Here is an 18,122-nt window from a genome sequence, read left to right on the forward strand (position 1 = left end):
AAGCCCTGAGCAACCTGGTTAGACCTCAGAGCTGGTCCATCTTTGAACAGGAAGCTGAACTAGAGACCTGAGGTTCCTCCAGGCCTGAATGACTTTGATTTTTCAGTTAAGTTTCAGTGGTAAATTTTTCAAGTTCTGTTTGCATGTCAGCTTGTAATGTGTGGTGACACTCTTTCTCTTTTGCTGTTCATGATGTAGTTTAGCAGGCCTCTTGTGAACTGATTTTATAATGTTTTTGGGCTTCACAGAAGCACCAATAGATGAATATTGATGAATAGATGAATATCAGCCGTAGCCTTGTGTCTGGGATGTGTCTGAAAGTCAGAATACTCTTTTAGCTATGACTTGCAGGCTCTGGGGGAGGAAGGGAGATGTTCAGCATTGTGTCTGTGTGACATTTTGGGGGTGGAAAGGAATAACTCTGCTTTCCTGTTAGCTTAATTCAATTTAGTCCTCAGGGCTTCTGTTATTTAGGCAGAGCCTTTTTAGTGTCTGTGGTATAATGGTTACCTTTGCTTTGAGCTGTATTGCCTGTTCGCTGGCCACATCTTGCAGAGTTCACATAGTGCAGTCATTTGTGCAGAAAGCAGATGCCTATTACGAGTTCTCATTTTGCTGTTTTGATGGTTGAAGTGCTAAATGTTTGGTGGAACATCCTGGGGCATGGTTTTCCACTGAAGGAAACAGGAGTAAGGCTTTACAAATATGACTGTCCTTGACCTTGCCAGTCTGGCTCCTCCTAGTAGGTATTTGACAAAACATTAAATATAACTATGGCTTCCATATTTGAATACCCCAGGTCTATTATTTTTGATTCTCCAAAGGATTTTTTCTGTCTTTATGACTTCCTTAATTCTCAACAGGGACTTTGTTGTGTGTATCGTTTCAAGGGATGGGGAGTCTTCCCAGGAAAAGAAAAAGACAGACCATATAATGGTGGCAAGCTTATAACACACCTGCTTCATAGCAGACATTCAGAGCAGTTAGGAGTATTTCATCTTCAGATCCTCTGATGCATAATCACAAGTGAAAGTAAATTTTTCTCCCTTTGGTGAAACCTTGCGAGAGCATGTTCATGCAGAAAAGCTCTGTATTTCTGTATAAACAGCAGTGAAACTCAGCATGATGCAAAAAATTCTTACTAAATGCTCTTTAGGTTAATAGTGATGTATTTAGCAAAGTAAGTGCAGTGACTTAGGATGCTTATGGATTTGACAACCTGTCCAGAAGTAAAATGCTTTAGAAGTCCTGTGAACAAAAGCTAAAATGTTGTCCAAGAAATAAAAGTAAACTTTGTAATGCTGCCAGAGCTGAAGCATCACAGATTAATGTCCTTTCAACAGTAAAGAAAAATGTGTGCCACTTGTTGTCTTAACCATGACGGGCATTACTGTGTTGGTTTTGTGTGTTATTTTTTTTTCCTTTGGCATCTTTTGTAGCAGTTACCCACAAAATGTTACCATTACATGTTGCCTATTTGATGTGCTTTCTTGGTTAAGCTGAATATATTACTTTCAATGAGAATATATAATTGAATTGATGTTTTCTTATTCTTTCCAAAGGCTTACTTAAATGTAGTCAATAACTATGCATATGTGTGTTTCTCTTTCAGTGGAGGCGATAGTAGAGTGTGACTACAAAGCTCAACATGATGATGAGCTGACGATCACTGTAGGTGACATAATCACCAATATCAGGAAAGATGATGGAGGCTGGTGGGAAGGACAGCTCAAAGGCAGAAGAGGTTTGTTCCCTGACAACTTTGTAAGAGTGAGTACAAAGTGGAACTGTTCTTGTGTTGTGTGTATACACTTTATGTACTGTGCTGTTTAGGCTAAGTATCAGCCTTTATAGCATAATATTTCTTATATCCAAAACCATAATATATTGCAATACAATGTTCTATTTAGGCTGTGTTACAAAGAAAAAATTACTTTGCAAAGACAATGTAGTTTTGATATCCTGAAAGTAAAAGTAGCTACCCCTACATTTCTCTGCCGTTCAATGATCACATTTGACTGTGTGGTCTGGGAACAAAGTGCTTATGCTAGAACAACTGATATGTCATGAAATTTGCAATATTTTCTCTTCTCTGTAACTGCTACTTCTTCTCCAGAGTGCTTTCCTAGGTTTTATAGAAGCTTTTTGTGAATACTTATTCCTGGCTAAACTAGTTGAGAATAATTAAAATGGATTTTTTCAAATAGTTGCCTATAAAAATTTTAAAAAACAAACAAAGTCATATACTTTGTATTTCATGTAACATACCAAATAACTTGCAGTAATACTGGTTTTAGGAAAGCCATTCAAAGTTTTAGAAATATGTGTCTTTTTTTACTGGGCATGTGTGCGTGCACATATGTCTGCACATATGAGACTAGCTATTAGTACTTCTGGGCCTCCTTGATTTGTCATTGCAGACCTAGGCTGTTAGTTTCTATAAACTTCCATAAACTTGACTTTCCACTATGGAAAAGAGAAAAAACTACAATAAATTGCATAAATAGGGTTTATGTTAATCTCTTACTACAGCTTCAGAGGATCTTTGGGACTTTCCCCTTTCCAAGGGTATAAGTATCTTTTTTTCCTTCCTCTTTTCCTTCTTCTGACTGTGTGAGCCTGTTTTGTGTTTAGCCATATGCACGTAATGAAATTTATTTCATTTTGCTTCAATAATGCTGCATATGTCAAGGTAATTTGGGGAAGTGGTTTGGTGGCAAGCTTAGCCTGTAGCGGGGACACACACATGGGAGTCTCAGGTGTTCCTGTGGGGACAAACATACTCACATCCTAATCCTTGTTGTTGTCATTGCCAAGAAGAAAGAACAGCTCTGTGTCTGTCAGGCGGCAATGATTAGGAGGAAGTAACAGCTTCAAGGAGATGAAAGGGAGTGCAGGAGGAAAATGGATACCCTGTTTCTTGTTAACTTCTGAAAATCCACACTTTGGGGTAGGGGGAAGAAACTATTTTGGGACTCACTGTGTATTGATAATATTTTTCTGCTTGAACTCTGATGAACTGTGAAGTTCTGTTGGAGAAAAGCAGACTTCCTCTAAGCTTTCCCCTGGCCAATACTTGAAATCTGCTGTTGAGTTTAGGAGGTGTTGAATTTAGTGTAAAGAAATGCGGCCTATGAATTTCTGTTATGAAAATATCATAATCTAAGTATAAAGATTTGCAAGTTCTCCCCCTTAGTACCTAATTTTTAAGATCTCTTCTTTCCAAAATGACTGCAATCTGTAGCATCCTGTCACATAATTGAAAAATAAATAGCTTTTTCTCTATAGAAAGTTCTAAACCAACAAATGTTTTGGATTTTGTGTTCTCATAAAATATCAAAAATATCACTACCTCTTTGCTTTCCCTACCCTTTTTTTTTTTTTTTTTTTAAATCAGCATCCACGGCAGTTTTCTAAAGTACTAAAAGCCACATTAAATTCTTCCTCATTCTCAGCTTGAACACAAAGTCAAATATGTTTTTCATAGTTGAGCATTCCCTTTCTAAATTAGGTAATGTGGAGTAGAAGATACAAACTTTGTAAAAGTATAGTTAGTTTGTGAATATCTTGAGTGAAACCCTTTATTTTTCTTCAGTTTTTCTTGTGTAAATCTCCTTGTATCTTGAGAGCTATAGTCAAACATAACAGGAATCCCATGAGAAACCTTGTTGAGCGTAATTATTCTGTCCACTAAGATTATAAGTAGTTGTAAACTTCCAGTTATGGAAAATTTTTTAACAAGTGCATGCAGTCGAGCTCACCAGCAATCAATTCATGCCCCATTGCTATTCTGTTGTGTCAGCAAGGTAACTGAGAGGCAGGCAGAAAGGGATGCTAGATATGAGTGGTGGAGTTGAATGCAACTCCAAATTCCCATTGCTTATCAGAATTGGTTGTAAGTGTAGTTAGTTAAAAGTTACTCAGAGGTAAAAATGACTAATGAAATTTTTGAGGTACTTTGAATTCTACCTTCAAGTGGAGAGAATAATTTTTTATGGAAAAGACCTTTTCTTTCCTGTGATTTGATTTTCTTTGGAATAAATTCATGATGACATTCCAAAGAAACTGTTGGGTTTTGCAAGAAATTAAATTTTTGGGCTGCATTGAAACCACTAAATTAACACAGTAAAGAGGTCTGAGTGGTCTCTATTAGCATTTGTGCATAGATTCTGGAAGTGCAGTTTGAAAAGAAAAGAGAATCATAGAATGGTTTGGGTTGGAAGGGACCTTAAAAATCATCTAGTTCCAACCCCCCTGCCATGCACAGGGACACCCTCCACTAGACCACGTTGCCCAAAGCCCCATCCAGCCTGGCCTTGAACACTTCCAGGGATGGGACACCCACAATCTCTCTGGGCAACCTGTTCCAGTGCCTCACCACTCTAACAGTAAAGAATTTCTTTCTAACATCTAATCTGAATTGACCCTCCTTCAGCTTAAACCCATTACCCATTACCCCTTGGTCCTATCACTCCACGCCCTTGTAAACAGTCCCTCACCATCTTTCCTGTAGGCCCCTTCAGGTACTGGCAGGCCACAATTAGATCTCCCCAGAGCCGCCTTTTCTCCAGGCTGAACAACCCCAACTCTCTCAGCCTGTCCTCATAGGAGAGGTGCTCCAGCCCTCTGATCAGCTTTGTGGCCCTCCTCTGGACTCGCTCCAACAGCTCCATGTCTCTCTTGTACTGGGGCCCCCAGAGCTGGACGCAGTACTCCAGGTGGGGTCTCACAAGAGTGGAGTAGAGGGGCAGGATCACCTCCCTCGACCTGCTGGTCACAAGAGTTTGGAAGAAAAGATGTACAAATCAGAAATGGAAGAATTAGGGGAATGCAATATGTTGGAATGTTTATGAAAAGACATCAATACAAAGTGTTAGTTAAGAAAATAAATATTTTTTCAAGGGAGTACTAGGTTATGAATGTAGAAAAGACTTTTGGAGTTGCCTGTAGCAAAAGTGGTTTTACATTTCACCGAATAAATGCAAATTAGGAGACCATTGAAGAGGAGTAGTCTGAAGACAGATGTGAGAAAGAAAGAGGAAAGGGGAGGTAGCAGTGATAAGTATGCAGTACATGTGCAGTTATTTTTTTCAGGCAACTTTCACTGTGAAGTTATATCAGAGGTGCTTCCTGTTCTTGAATCTGCAAAACAACTGCTCTGAATTTCGTATATTTTTATACATATAGACACAAAGCCCCACAGATTCATACCCATCCTATGCTCTGCAATTCAGTATGCAAGGTGTAACAGAGAAGGTATTTGAAACTTCTTTTCTCTTTCCGTTTTCACTGCCTATTAGTCTGCAACTGTGGTTACTGGGAAGATTTTGTGGGAGAAATTTGTCTAAATATGAGAAAATTCTTTGGTCCCTCTTTAAGGTCTAATTTACCTCTGTCAGCCTTTGTATATATCTACTTTTGTTAGAGCTACCGATGCTGAATTTATTGTAAGAAATATATGAAATGCGTATCTGGTTGTTGTCTTTTTCTGTTTTCTTTCAGTTTTTCAGGTAGAGAAATAGAAGTATGAGTGGAGAATTACATGCTCTCTGTGGTTGTCTGTGTTACTTCTCAGTCACACAGTTAAAAAAGAGGAGGTAGCAGGTGCAATAGCAGTGTTATTCATTTGCATGGTATAAAGTTGTTTTTCTGTATCTTTCTAGCTTGAAATCTTCAACTTGAAATCCAAAATCCTTACTTTTACAACCAGAAAATAAAGTAAATGTGGATGATGTGTAGTATGTTAGGTTGTTTGGGGTTTTTTAATGGCATTAGGAGACACACAGGAGGCTTTTGATTTTTTTTTTGGTCTTATTTTAACAAATTCCTTGTGTAACCTTGTGTAACCATGCCCTGCAGTGTAAAACTGTAAGTGTGACAGCATCTGAGACAGTTAGATTTTGCTGATAGCAGATGAAGATGTAGAAAGCAGGAAACTGTGGTGCAAAACCATGCTTGCTGGTTTTAATATGCAAAGCCAATTCTATGTGGGATTGGATAGCGTTATACTGGTAAACTGAATTTGCTGCATGTAACAACCTTCAGGCTTGTCTGTCCTCCAGAGGACTTGCCAATATTGCTAGCAGAATTGGGGAGGTAAATTTATTTTTAAAATAGCAAGAAATGTAGTGGTAGTTATTTTTGAAATTGTGGTTTATGGCTTGGGTTTTAGAATCAAGGAAACAGGACAGAGGCTATGTGTAACTGTGCTGCTGCCTCAGGTCAGAACAGCAACCTGGATTTCTTGTTATACCAGCAGAATACAGTCTTTAAGTAGTGCAAATGAGTTGTAGGATGTTGGGGATGTTCATACTGAATCATAGGCACACGGTGGAGATCCTTATCTGTTGCTTGTCATTTAACTTTCTTCTCTATATGTTTTCTTTGTTCTTCTAGTCTTCACAACCAGCCAGAGGTTGCAGGGGATTGTGAGTGAAACACGGGGTGATTCCTTGCTGAGACCCTTGTGCTTGTTATGCACCCCACACACCCTGACCCATCCCTATTAGTGCTTTCCTAAAACTTTTCATAAGCCTGGGCCTGTGCACATGCAGGGGCCCTTTACAGCCATAGTTTGGTTCCTTGGAGGGGAAAGAGAATATTATTCCCCGTGTCTCAGAATGCTTTGGTTCCTGCAGTGCTTTCTGCTTCCCCAGCCCTCCAGCTGCTGCTCGGTACCTGTCAGGTCGGAGAACCCACCAACTCTCATCCTTCCCTCCTGCTTTGCCACTGCAGTCTCTGATACCACTGTGCCCACCTTTGCTTCGGGGCTTGTAAGTTCCTATGGCCTCTGCTCTCCTAAGTACTCAATACTATTAAGTGACACTGGGTCAGCTTTGCCTAAGTAGCCGCTTCTGAAAGTTGTGGCATCTGCTGAGGTGCTGAGGTTATATGCAGACTAGGGTTATTTCTGTCTGTACCTGAAAAGATAACTTGCTTTATGGGTCAGTGAATTATTACAGGGGTTTTTTACATACTTGGCAGTAATTTGCAATTCAATTACTGAGCTTTTTTGTTGGAACTCTTACTAGAATACTGTCTATGTATTTGTTCTTAGGATTGTGGCATCCTAACTGTTATGTTGTCTTGGAAATGAGAGCCAGGAGTATTAGTTTCTTATTCAGAGTTCTGGGTATGACCATTAAACTTGTTATCCTTATGGTGAAATACAAGAGAATAGAATTGGTGAAAGACACTTTCAGATAGGTTCCATCATGTGAAAATGTCTCTTTGAGCTTTTGTTTCAACAGCTATAAAGATTTTGTGGAGAGAAACGGAGCATGACCAGTGTGTTGTTATTTATTATTGCTGCTGTTATTACTCTTACAATGGTGAAAGCAAAACTAGTAAAATGAAGTCTTTCTCCCTCTCCCAGCCCATCTCCCCCACAGAGACACAGATCCACCAAGATGGTCTTGTACCAGTCAATATCTGGCCAATAGACTTGGCAGTGTTCATTCTTCTAAGGGAATTCAGCACAGAGCGGCAGAAGCAGTGCTCTGGGCCATCCTGGATGCCCAAGGCATGATTACAAATAATGTCACGCCTCGACCTGTTTGTCTGGCTTCAGAGGAGGTGGGGGAGCACCCGAGTGAGGCAGCTGCCCTGAGTGTTTGGCCTAGAAGCAATGTGAGACTCCCTGGCAGCAACAGAGGCTCTTTCCCATTCCCTGTCAGAGGAAACTGGTGATACTCTCGGCTGAATGGGAAGGGTGCTGTGCTCATTGCAGTCAGCAGAATGGATCTCGTATGTTTGTCATGGGGGGCAAGTGTGGTGTTGGCTGTCCTGTGGTAGTGATCAGTTTGTTGGATATGTTTTGATGCCAGGCTTTGAGAGGGGGATTACTTGGGGGGTGGGGGTGTGTGGAACAGAGAGGAAGGAAGGGTTGCTGTTTGAGGCTGTCAGCTGCCCGATATTTTGTGGGAACCAGCGTGTGAATGTTTTATGAACTATGCAAAAGTGAGAGGGTTTTAAATGTGTGTGGCAGTCATGCAGCAGACACATGGTAATGTGAAGCTTCAGTGTTAAGGTTTTTATTAGCTTTTAGTGACTAGTACTTTATATTGCAACAAGTTACTAGTAAAAAGTAACCTTTTGAAAAGGCAGAGGCTTACTTGTAATTATATATTGATAGAAACAGTGAAAATTTAAGTTTGAAACCAAAAATGTATTGCTTTTCATTCTTTAATATGCATTGTAATTGCTGATGTTTAAAAAACATAAAAAGAAATATTCTTATTTAAATACACTTAATATTGCTTCACTGACCGTTCAGTGTAGGTAGTGTGAATTGATATACTAAGGAGACTCTATTTCCTCTTTTTGCTCAGGTTTGTCTTTTATATTCTTAAAAAAACCTCAGTAGAGTATTTCTGTTTAAATATGCTATTGCTTAAATTGTGAAATAAATAAAAAAATATAATTTTATGTTAAAAAGGAAACTAAACACTCCCCCCCCCGCTTCCTGAGGCTCCAAGCCATGACGAGGAGGAGAATCTAATCAGAGCTTGAAACAAGGACAGAATGTGCTATCTAGAAGTTACATTTTAAAAGATATAACTTCTTTGGAGCTGTAATATCATACTTCTTTAAAGCAGCTTCAATTTCATCAGAACTTCCTTATATATTATTATTTGGAACCATGTGTTACACAGGGAAGTCAAAGTGGTTTTGGCAATAGCCTCTTAAAGTAGTTTCCATAAGGATTTATAAAATTGGCAGGATTAGATGGTTGATGGCTTTTCTCCAACCTAGCCCTAAAAGGTTGGGAGGCAAAGAGAAGGTGTCCTGACCTTATGCTTTCTCTTCCCTTAAGTCAGTTTGGTTTTGTGGTGGGTATTTTTGGTGTATTTGGGTTTTCTTTTTTTTTTTCTGGCAGTTTTCCAAGCTCCGAGTGTTTTTATTTTCTCTGTAGCTTGTTTATGTGTGGGTGGCTATGTTAGTAATCCATGTATTTTGGACTGATTCATTTTTACACTTGTTCTGTCAATTGTTTTACTGTTGGAGCAGGCTGCTGTGAGAAACTCTTCTCTGTAGGTAAAATCTGTAGAGGTGCTTAGCAGCTTTTGCATACAAATGCCTTTCAAAAGGTACTTCTACAGTTTTGGATTTACAGAGAGTACAGCCATGTATCTGATTTTTTTCTGACAGGTTCAAAACCCCATGTTAGAGTTCTTAAAACACAGTAACAGAAAACACAAGCTCCTAGAAATGGAATTGTAGTTCAGTCCTGCTGCTTCGTGAAGCTAGTGTGAGAATATTTGTTGATATTTCCAGCTTTCTGGCAATTTAAATACATAGCCCTGAGATGGATTCAGTCAACTTTAGGAAACATCTGATTGTGATGTTTTTAATGTTTGGGGTTTTTTTTTGCAAAAAAGGGTACAAGAGAAATGGTATCCTGGATGCCAGTGGTGTGACTACAGCATTTAATAATCATAATTGTGAAGGGTTGTGCTTGCTCTCAAGCTTAGTCTGACAAATATTCCATTTACTCCATTTCAACAATCTAGCCTCTATCCTGACTACATCTACCAATTGTCTTTCAATTTGTACTACTTACATTTTAAGTAACATTAATAGTAAGAAAGAATGATGATCAGAGCAAGAGGGACGTGTGGGAAAAAGAAAGCTATCAGGGATTGTAAGACTAGCTGTTCTACTGCTGCTGTGATGATTTAATGATACTGGTTTTTTTCTGAATATTCCTGTCTTGATCAAACACCGTAATTTATTAACAGCAAGTATACTTGTGTATGTGGGAGGGTTGTTTAGTGGTGTTGATTTTTTGTTTGTTTGTTTGGGGTTTTTTGTTGTTTTGGAGTTTTACTTCTATGTACAGAACTGCTGGGTTGGGGGTTTTTTTGAAGTATCATGTGTAGACCATTTAACTGCTTTCATGCTTTTATGAAGTGCATATCAGCTGGAATGGCAAACTATTTGCATTATTTGCTATTGGAAGTAGTATTTGACTACTTGGGTATCTTTGTATGCAGTGTCTGTAAGTGCTGCACTTCCCTCCTAGAATCCTTTGGGAAGTATTTGGGAAGCTGATGGTGGAGACGGAGTCCCGCATTTCCTGCAATCACCTAATTATTTACTCTACTAGAATTTCACTGGCGCTGTTAGTAAAATTGTAATATGACAGAGTATATTAGACTGGTTTAGGTTTATGATCAGCACGTTGTTCTCTTCAGTTGGAAGGAGACGAGTGTATATGTGAGTCTCTTAATCCTCATTTTTGGCTCTGTTACAGCCATATGAAATATATTATTGTTTTTATATAGACACTGTAGTCATTCAGTTACCCTTGGAAAAGACAAAGGTGTAAGTAAACTACCATCATGTAATAGGTAGGATGAGTTATTTACTTGCTCTGACTTTGGACTCTTCCTTCAGTGAGGGATGCTTAGTGCCAATGGTTGTGACAGGAGGTGGTGAGGGATGAAAGGGAAGAAACAAGTAAAGTATACATTTTTTAAAGTAACATTGGTACCTCCCACCGAGGGAGAAGGAACAAGGCAAACCTGTCGTCTTTACAGAACGTGATAATGACTTCTGCTTTTATTATTTTTTTTTTAAACTGGGAATATTGGGAGAAAATCATAGAATCATAGAATGGTTTGGGTTGGAAGGGACCTTCAAGATCATCTAGTTCCAACCCCCCTGCTGTGGGCAGGGATGCCCTCCACTAGACCGCGTTGCCCAAAGCCCCATCCAACCTGGCCTTGAACACTTCCAGGCAGGGGGCATCCACAACCTCTCTGGGCAACCTGAAACAATTTCTTCCTACTATAGAATCTAAATCTACCCTCTTTCGGTTTAAATCCATTACCCCTTGTCCTATTACTCCATGCCCTTGTAAACAGTCCCTCTCCAGATTTCTTGTAGGCCTCTTTCAGGTACTAGAAGGCTGCTGTAAGATCTTTCTGGAACCTTCTCTCCTCCAGGCTGAACAACCCCAACTCTCTCAGCCTGTCCTCATAGGAGAGCTGCTCCAGCCCTCTGATCAGCTTTGTGGCCCTCCTCTGGACTCTCTCCAACAGCTCCATGTCTCTCCTGTACTGGGGCCCCCAGAGCTGGATGCAGTACTCCAGGTGGGGTCTCACGAGAGCGGAGTAGAGGGGCAGGATCACCTCCCTCGACCTGCTGGTCACGCCTCTTTTGATGCAGCCCAGGATGCAGTTGGCTTTCTAGGCTGCAAGCGCACACTGCTGGCTCATGTTGAGTTTCTCATCAACCAACACTCCCAAGTCCTTCTTCTCAGGGCTGCTTTCAATCTATTCTCTGCCCAGCCTGTATTTGTGCTTGGGATTGTCCCAACCCACATGCAGGACCTTGCACTTGGCCTCGTTGAGGTTCTCATAGGCCCACCTTTCAAGCCTGTCAGGATCCCTCTGGATGGCATCCCTTCCCTCCAGCGTGTCAACCACACCACACAGCTTGATGTCGTTGGCAAACTTGCTGAGGGTGTGCTCAATCCCATTGTCCATGTCACCAACAAAGATGTTAACCAGTGCTCGTCCCAATACCAGCCGCTGAGGAACGCCAGTCATCACTGGTCTCCACTTGGACATCGAGCTGTTGACCGCAACTGTTTGAGTGGGACCATCCAGCCAATTCCTTATCCACCAAGTGGTCCATCTGTCAAATCCATGTCTCTCCAATTTAGAGACCAGGATGTCATGTGGGACAGTGTCAAATGCCTTGCACAAGTCCAGGTAGATGATGTCAGTTGCTCTTCCCTTATTCCCCAACGCTGTAACCCCATCGTAGAAGGCCACCAAATTTGTCAAAATAAAATAAAACCCAAATAAATGCATCACAAGTCATTCAAGACTGTGCAAGGTGTTGAGTGTATATATCTGCTGCTTTATGAAACCTTTTTTCCATTTCCTGCTGCTGGGGACTCACTGCACCCTTTGAAAGATTAATTTAGTACTCGTTCTTCCAGAGAACTTTAATTCGCCTGCCCAGAGGCTATAGGCCAGTATTATTAAAAACCCTGATTAAAAACACCCTTCCAACAGAAACTTCTTTCATTACTTTTCTGATTTCTTATGGTTACAAGTTATTGCTGTTATTTTGTCTGGTTCATGATGACCAGGTTAGCTAAACCTTTTTTTCACTTTTAGATATGCTTAGGTGAGTTTAGGCACTCCGATTCATCTGTCAGTATGTACTTATTAATTGATAGTACAAAGCAAATGAAACTCCTTTTCATCCTTGTGGCTGGAAATTATTTTCTTCCTATTTGGAGCCAAGAACATCATGGCATCCAGCTTTCCTTTTGCCACCTGCGTTTATCAGCTTTTTGGTTGCTTGAATGGCTTTTTTGGTTTTTGTTCCCTTGCCCCAAGCTTCCTTATGCTGCACCCAGGACCCTGCCAGCGTGTGAACAGACTGTCCATCTTGCTTCATGTTGATGTTATGTCTGCATTACGTGGCCATGGCACTTCAGACATATGGTTCATACACTGTTGTAAGCTGTTGCCAAATCACTGGCCCAATGAACAGCTAATAATTATAAATAGAAGAAGATAAGATGCAAATCTTAGTGTTTTCTTTATCCTTCCCTAATGCCCTATGTCTCAATCTTATTGTACTATCAAGCACAAAGACACAATGTTACCTATTCCTTATTTAAAAATCCTTCTAAGATGACCCAAGTTATTCTCCTCCTGGGCTTGAATTAGAGAAGTATAGATGGAAAAATGCCTGTAATTCAGGACTACCACGTTAACTGTCTCAGACAAAAACTATCTGAAATTCACCCACCACAAAACTGCATACATGTCTCAATGTAGCTTTCAGCAAATTTTTTCAATGCTTTGCTTTCATTTTAGAGGAGTCTACTTCTAAAATTTAGTTGAATATTTTCTATACAACTTTTTTCATGGAAAAAAGTACCTGCAAGTGGAACTACCTGAAATGTACTGTTGCGCATGTACAAAAGGGCATATGCGCGGTTGTTTTCTTCTGTTCCCACACAGCTTCTTCATTTTGTGACCTTCAGTCAATTCGTAATGCTTTGTGGTGTACTTTTATCTATTTGCCTTTCTTTGACTCTGTGGGATCTTTACTTTCAAACTGAAAGCACCTGAAGGCCTGTGGTCTTGAATTTGAGTTGATCAGTTACCATGAACAGATTGTCACAAATAATTACAGTTAATTCAAAGCCCAAAACTGGTTTGTTACTGATGTTTTGTAAATGTACAGAATGCTAAAGCTGAACTAAAGTCCTGGAAGGAGTCAGGATTTGTTTTAGCTTGCTGTGAGATATCACCAGTATTTTTCCCTGTAGAAGGAAAGGTTGTATGTACTTTGAAACCTCCTTAACTGAGCAGCTGAGGGCAGATACTTTAAAAACTATTGTACAGAAAGAACTTCCCTGTGCAAATAGTTCACTGAAGTTGATAAAATGACTAGGAGGATACAGCTGCTTACATACGCCAGTTCTTGCAGGCTTGAGCATTGCATTTCATAGTCCTTATTGGTGCTGCAGTTCTGTGTAGAAAACTTCCCAATTTCTGTACTGTCAGCCCATATGTTTTCAGTGGATCATTTGAACTTTTGCAGCCTTTCAGACAATGTGAACGTTTTTTTGAGAATCTAGGCAAACTGTCTGGTGGACAGGAGAGGAAAATTTTGAGTAAGTGGAGGGAGAGGAGTGCCTCATTAAACTGTAAAATAAAAGCTCTTTTTTAAAAATTAATCCCTATTCAAAATGTTTTCAGCAATACATCTGTGTGCCTGTAGAAGACATGCATAACGTATGTGTGTGGTATGCAGAAATAGACACTAGGTCTAAAACCAGAATGTACAAGTTAAGGTATCAGAAGTTCTTTTTAAAGGGACTTTTATTTTACAAAATAAAGAAAGGAAATATATCCCCTGTCTCAGTAATTCAACCTTTTGTCCTCCACTTAGCAATTGTATAGTGCTGATTTTCTATATCTGAAACAGAGTTTTTAAAAGGAAGTAGAGTGTGTGTTGCTCACCCTTCTGAACCTTGGTGACACTTGCAGTGACGCTCTGTAATATTGACCTCATTTCTTTGTGCTGGGATTTCTACCTTTTCATTGTTTCCGTAGTGAGTATTCAGATATTCAGAAAAGGGTAGTTTTTGTTTGGTCTCTTTAAAGTGAGTATACTCCCCAGTAGTTTTTTTTTAAGGTTCATGTGTTTCCATTAGAAGCTGCCCTTCTCTTCCCACTCCCCTACCTGGCAGCTTCTGTGTGGGTTTTATTTTCTCATGAAGCTGAAACTGGGCATACAAGTTACAGGGTTGAAGAACTCCTTCAGGGCTTCCTTGCACATGCCTGGAGTTACTTGCAATGTGTTGGTAACCTGCCTCTCCAGTCTCTGTACCATGACCACCTGCTGTCAAATTTCAGCTCCATGACACCGAGCACTATAAAGAATGAGAGAAAATATTATAGCTGTGTTAGAGAGTGGTTTTTATTTGAAGACTGGTTATATTAGTGAAGGCTTTCTGGGTCATGCCTTTGAGCCTGTCTGTACTAAAATGAGCTACTCAACTCCTACTATTGAAGAATGGAGGGACAGACACGGAGATGGGATTTGAGTTTTAACCAACACCACCAGCATTTACTAATGAGTGCTAACATGTATTTGTTTCCTACTGATGTTTTCAGACATTCATAAAGCGAAAACAAGATTTACAGGGAGAGGCTAAATTGCTATCTCTTACTTGATTGTGGTGTTGGAAAAATTGACTAGACTCCCAGACTCAGTATCCCCTCATCAGATCTGGCAACAAGCAACAAAATTAAAGATAAATACTGGCTACAGGCAATTGTTTTTAGTTAAGGCCAATTAATATTAGCTGGTTAGACTGCTTGAGAGAAAAGGGAAGTTTGCATCATTGGAGCATGATACGTAGTAGCAGAAGACGACCTGAAATTGAAACAGCATTATTAGTACTGTCCTGCCATTATACAGATACCATCATTGAACTTCACCTCAAAGTAGTAAGTTTTTGCATTCCTGCTGCTCGCAGGGAAATGCACATAAACAGGGCTTCTGGAAAGGTGTCACAAGTAATGATTCAGTGAAAATATACAGTGATTAATTACAAGTGCTTTTCTGGGTGTACAATAAAAAAAAAAAAATCAATGTAGTAGTAATTGTCCGGTAAAGATGATATGGTGCCACCAACAGACCTCCTTGATTCCTGTGATGTTAACAGTGGCCATTTAAAATTTTTTGCTTTTGCTCTGAATGTATGTGCCTTTTGATGAGGACATACCATGGTGTAAAATATTATCTGCTGCAAAAATACGTAGCCTAAGATAATACAAAACCAAATTGTTCTTTGTAAACATTATGGATGAGCAGCCTCACTTGTGATAGGAGCTTGCATCTCTTTTGCTCTGTCTGTACCATTGTTCTTTCATGGTTATAAGAGTGTTAGTATAATGTATTGCCAGAGAGCTGCTGCTGTGAAGCAGCTATACAGCGAAGCTTTGCTTTGCAGCCATCTAGTAAAACCCAGCACAGCAAGCAAACAGGCTGTACCAGTAAAAGCTCAATCAGTTCAACCAGTTTAGCTAGTTTAATTAAGGCAGTGGTAGGGGCTTCTCTGCCGTTTGAGTTAGTTACAAATCACACCTGGCAGTCTTCCTGCTCCAGCTATGCTGGCAGAAGTCTGCCAGTCGGTACTGTTATAGGAAATTCCACTTTTGTTGTTTCTAACATATATAGCACATTGTTGCAATGTGGTCTCTTCCTTTTTTCCCTTCCCCTTTTGTATCTTTTTCTTTTCCTTCTCTCCAAGGAATTTACAGCTATGCCTCTTAGTTAAATGTAGCTGTTCTTGGATATAGTTATTAGCCACCTGCCTCTCTACCTGATATGTTTTCTGCACTCTTGGAAGAGAGAAGAGAAATATAAGGTTTGAATTCTGTGAGTGGAGGAAACAGAGGGTAGTTAGTATCCAGATTTTGTTTTCAAGTGAAAGGGCTAGAATAACAGCAGATGTGTAAGTAGTACAAGATACTAGGACAGTATTTAGGATCCAAATAGCTATTGCTTTGTCATAAAACACTAGCATTAACTGCATTTTTGTATTCAACTGTTAGCAGATGAGACAACTAGAAAGGAGTGATTAAACAGTTTCTTTAGTGTTTTTTAAGTGAAAAGCATACCTACAGGGTATCTGGAAAAGCTTTAGGATGAACCTATAGTAAGCTAACTCTACTGTACAGACCATCGCAGGAAATGTAGCTAGGGCACCAAATGACATGGTTTAAAATGTTAATGAAGCATTTCCGTGCACTGCAGAAACCATAGCTATGCTAGCACAAAACTGAAGTCGTGTTCAGCGAAGTGTTGCCTTGCAGCTCCTCTCTGCTGGGTGCACATACGTGCAAAGAGAAAAGCCATGCAGCTTGTACTGTGTTAGATTGCCTACGTGCCAAGAGAAAAGCCATGCAGCTTGTACTGTGTTAGATTGCCTTCGTGCAAGTAGTGTGGCTAAGCAAAGTTTGAGGAAGCACAAGTTTGAACAGGAAAGAAACAGAATAAGTAGGAAAAGACATGACAGAAATGGGCACAGGACAAACCACGTAAATTCAGACATCTCTGACAGTGTTGGAAAAAGCAGTGCTCTAATATCTTCCAACTACGTGGTGGATTACATGGGATCTTCTCTAGAACCTTGTTCATACCCTGCTCCTAGCCTGTACCATTTCCTTCCCTTTGCTGTTTTCCAGCTTAATCTATTGGAAACTGTTCTCAGAAGTTGTTCAGCATAACATCTATACCTGAGTTTAAGAAAGGTAAGTTCTCAGTTATCAATTCTGCCACACTGCCTTGTGTTAATGGTTAGTGTGGATGGATGATGGTTCTTGCCAAAAATTGTCTAACAACACAGGAAGGTTGGATGCTTTTATGTATGGTCATGGTTTTTTGTTGTAGCTGACAGGATGTATATATGTTCTAAGGAATACATTTTAATCTGAAAGGTGGTGGTTTATAGTTAATCATGACTGTCTAAGAATAAGTTGGAAGTGCTTGAATAATTATGATTTATGGCTTCATTTCTTCTCCTTGCCCTCACATGGATACTTCATCTGTGTTACGATTGATTGCAAAAGTAGAGATAACTTCTGTTTGCAGTGTTTTGGTTTTGGGAATCCTGTTTATTCTGTCAAATGTCATTCATTAACTTCAGGTCATATTTGCTTCCACTGCACAAAGCATTCCCTCTCTCTCCATCATTGCTGCAACCCAGCCTGATACCTGAAAAACAAGTGTTATTTTCATTCATACATCATAAAGGTGGAGTAGACAGATCTGCTATAATGCCTAACCCAGAGGAAAATCTTAGAGGAGATTAATTCCAGGCAGAAAATTGATTTTCTCAGAAGGAACCTTGGGGGAGGCTCATGGGGACTAGCAGAAAGCAAAAGTCATTCATGTTTTCAAAAAGGAAAAGAAGGAGAATTTTGGGAACTCAAGCCTCAGATTGACCTCCTGGAAGCCATTTCCGAACATAGGAAGGTCAGGAAGCTGGTTGGGAGTAGTCAGCATGGATTTATGAAGGGGAAGTCATGTCTGAGCCATCGGTTAGTTTCCTACAATGAGATCACTGACTTGGTGGAACAGGGGAAGGCAGTGGATGTTGTTTACGTTGATTTCAGCAAAGCTTTTGACGCTGTCTCCCGTATCGTCCTCATTGACAAACTGATGCAGTGCAGACCAGGTAAATGGACAGTGAGGTGGACTGAAAACTGGCTGAAGTGCCAGGCTCAAAGGGCTGTGATCAGTAGCATGAGCTCCAGCCGAAGGCCGGTCACTGGCAGTGTGCCGCAGGGGTGGATAATGGGGTTGGTGCTGCTCAGCATCTTCACTTGATGACCCGGATGATAGGGCAGAGCACCGCTCTCGGCAAGTTTGCAGATGATGCAAAACTGGAGGAGCGTTTGACTGCCCAGAGGGTTGTGGTGCCATTCAGAGAGGCCTCAACAGGCTGAAGAAATGGGCTGACAGGATCCTTGTGACCAAAGGGAAATGCCAAGTGCTGCACTTGGCGAGGAATAACCCCAGGCTGAGTGGCTGGAAAGCAGCTTTGGCAAGAGGGATCCTGGTAGATGCCA

At 40.3% G+C, this 18,122-nt stretch overlaps 1 protein-coding gene across 6 annotated transcripts in view; it reads left to right on the top strand.

Annotated features, from left to right (window-relative positions):
- Positions 1-18,122, top strand: part of SH3KBP1 (SH3 domain containing kinase binding protein 1) — a 235,511-nt gene that overhangs the window by 26,027 nt on the left and 191,362 nt on the right. For 3 of the 6 annotated variants that reach the window (XM_054821679.1, XM_054821688.1, XM_054821732.1), the window contains exon 2: positions 1,613-1,770. In XM_054821679.1, coding sequence (XP_054677654.1) covers positions 1,613-1,770 — 158 coding nt within the window. Of the gene's footprint in view, positions 1-1,612; positions 1,771-18,122 lie in introns of those variants that run through there. The other 3 variants (XM_054821697.1, XM_054821714.1, XM_054821706.1) reach the window with 2 other exon arrangements.

This window comes from Grus americana, chromosome 1 (genome assembly GCF_028858705.1).
Source record: "Grus americana isolate bGruAme1 chromosome 1, bGruAme1.mat, whole genome shotgun sequence".
NCBI classification, from domain to species: domain Eukaryota; kingdom Metazoa; phylum Chordata; class Aves; order Gruiformes; family Gruidae; genus Grus; species Grus americana.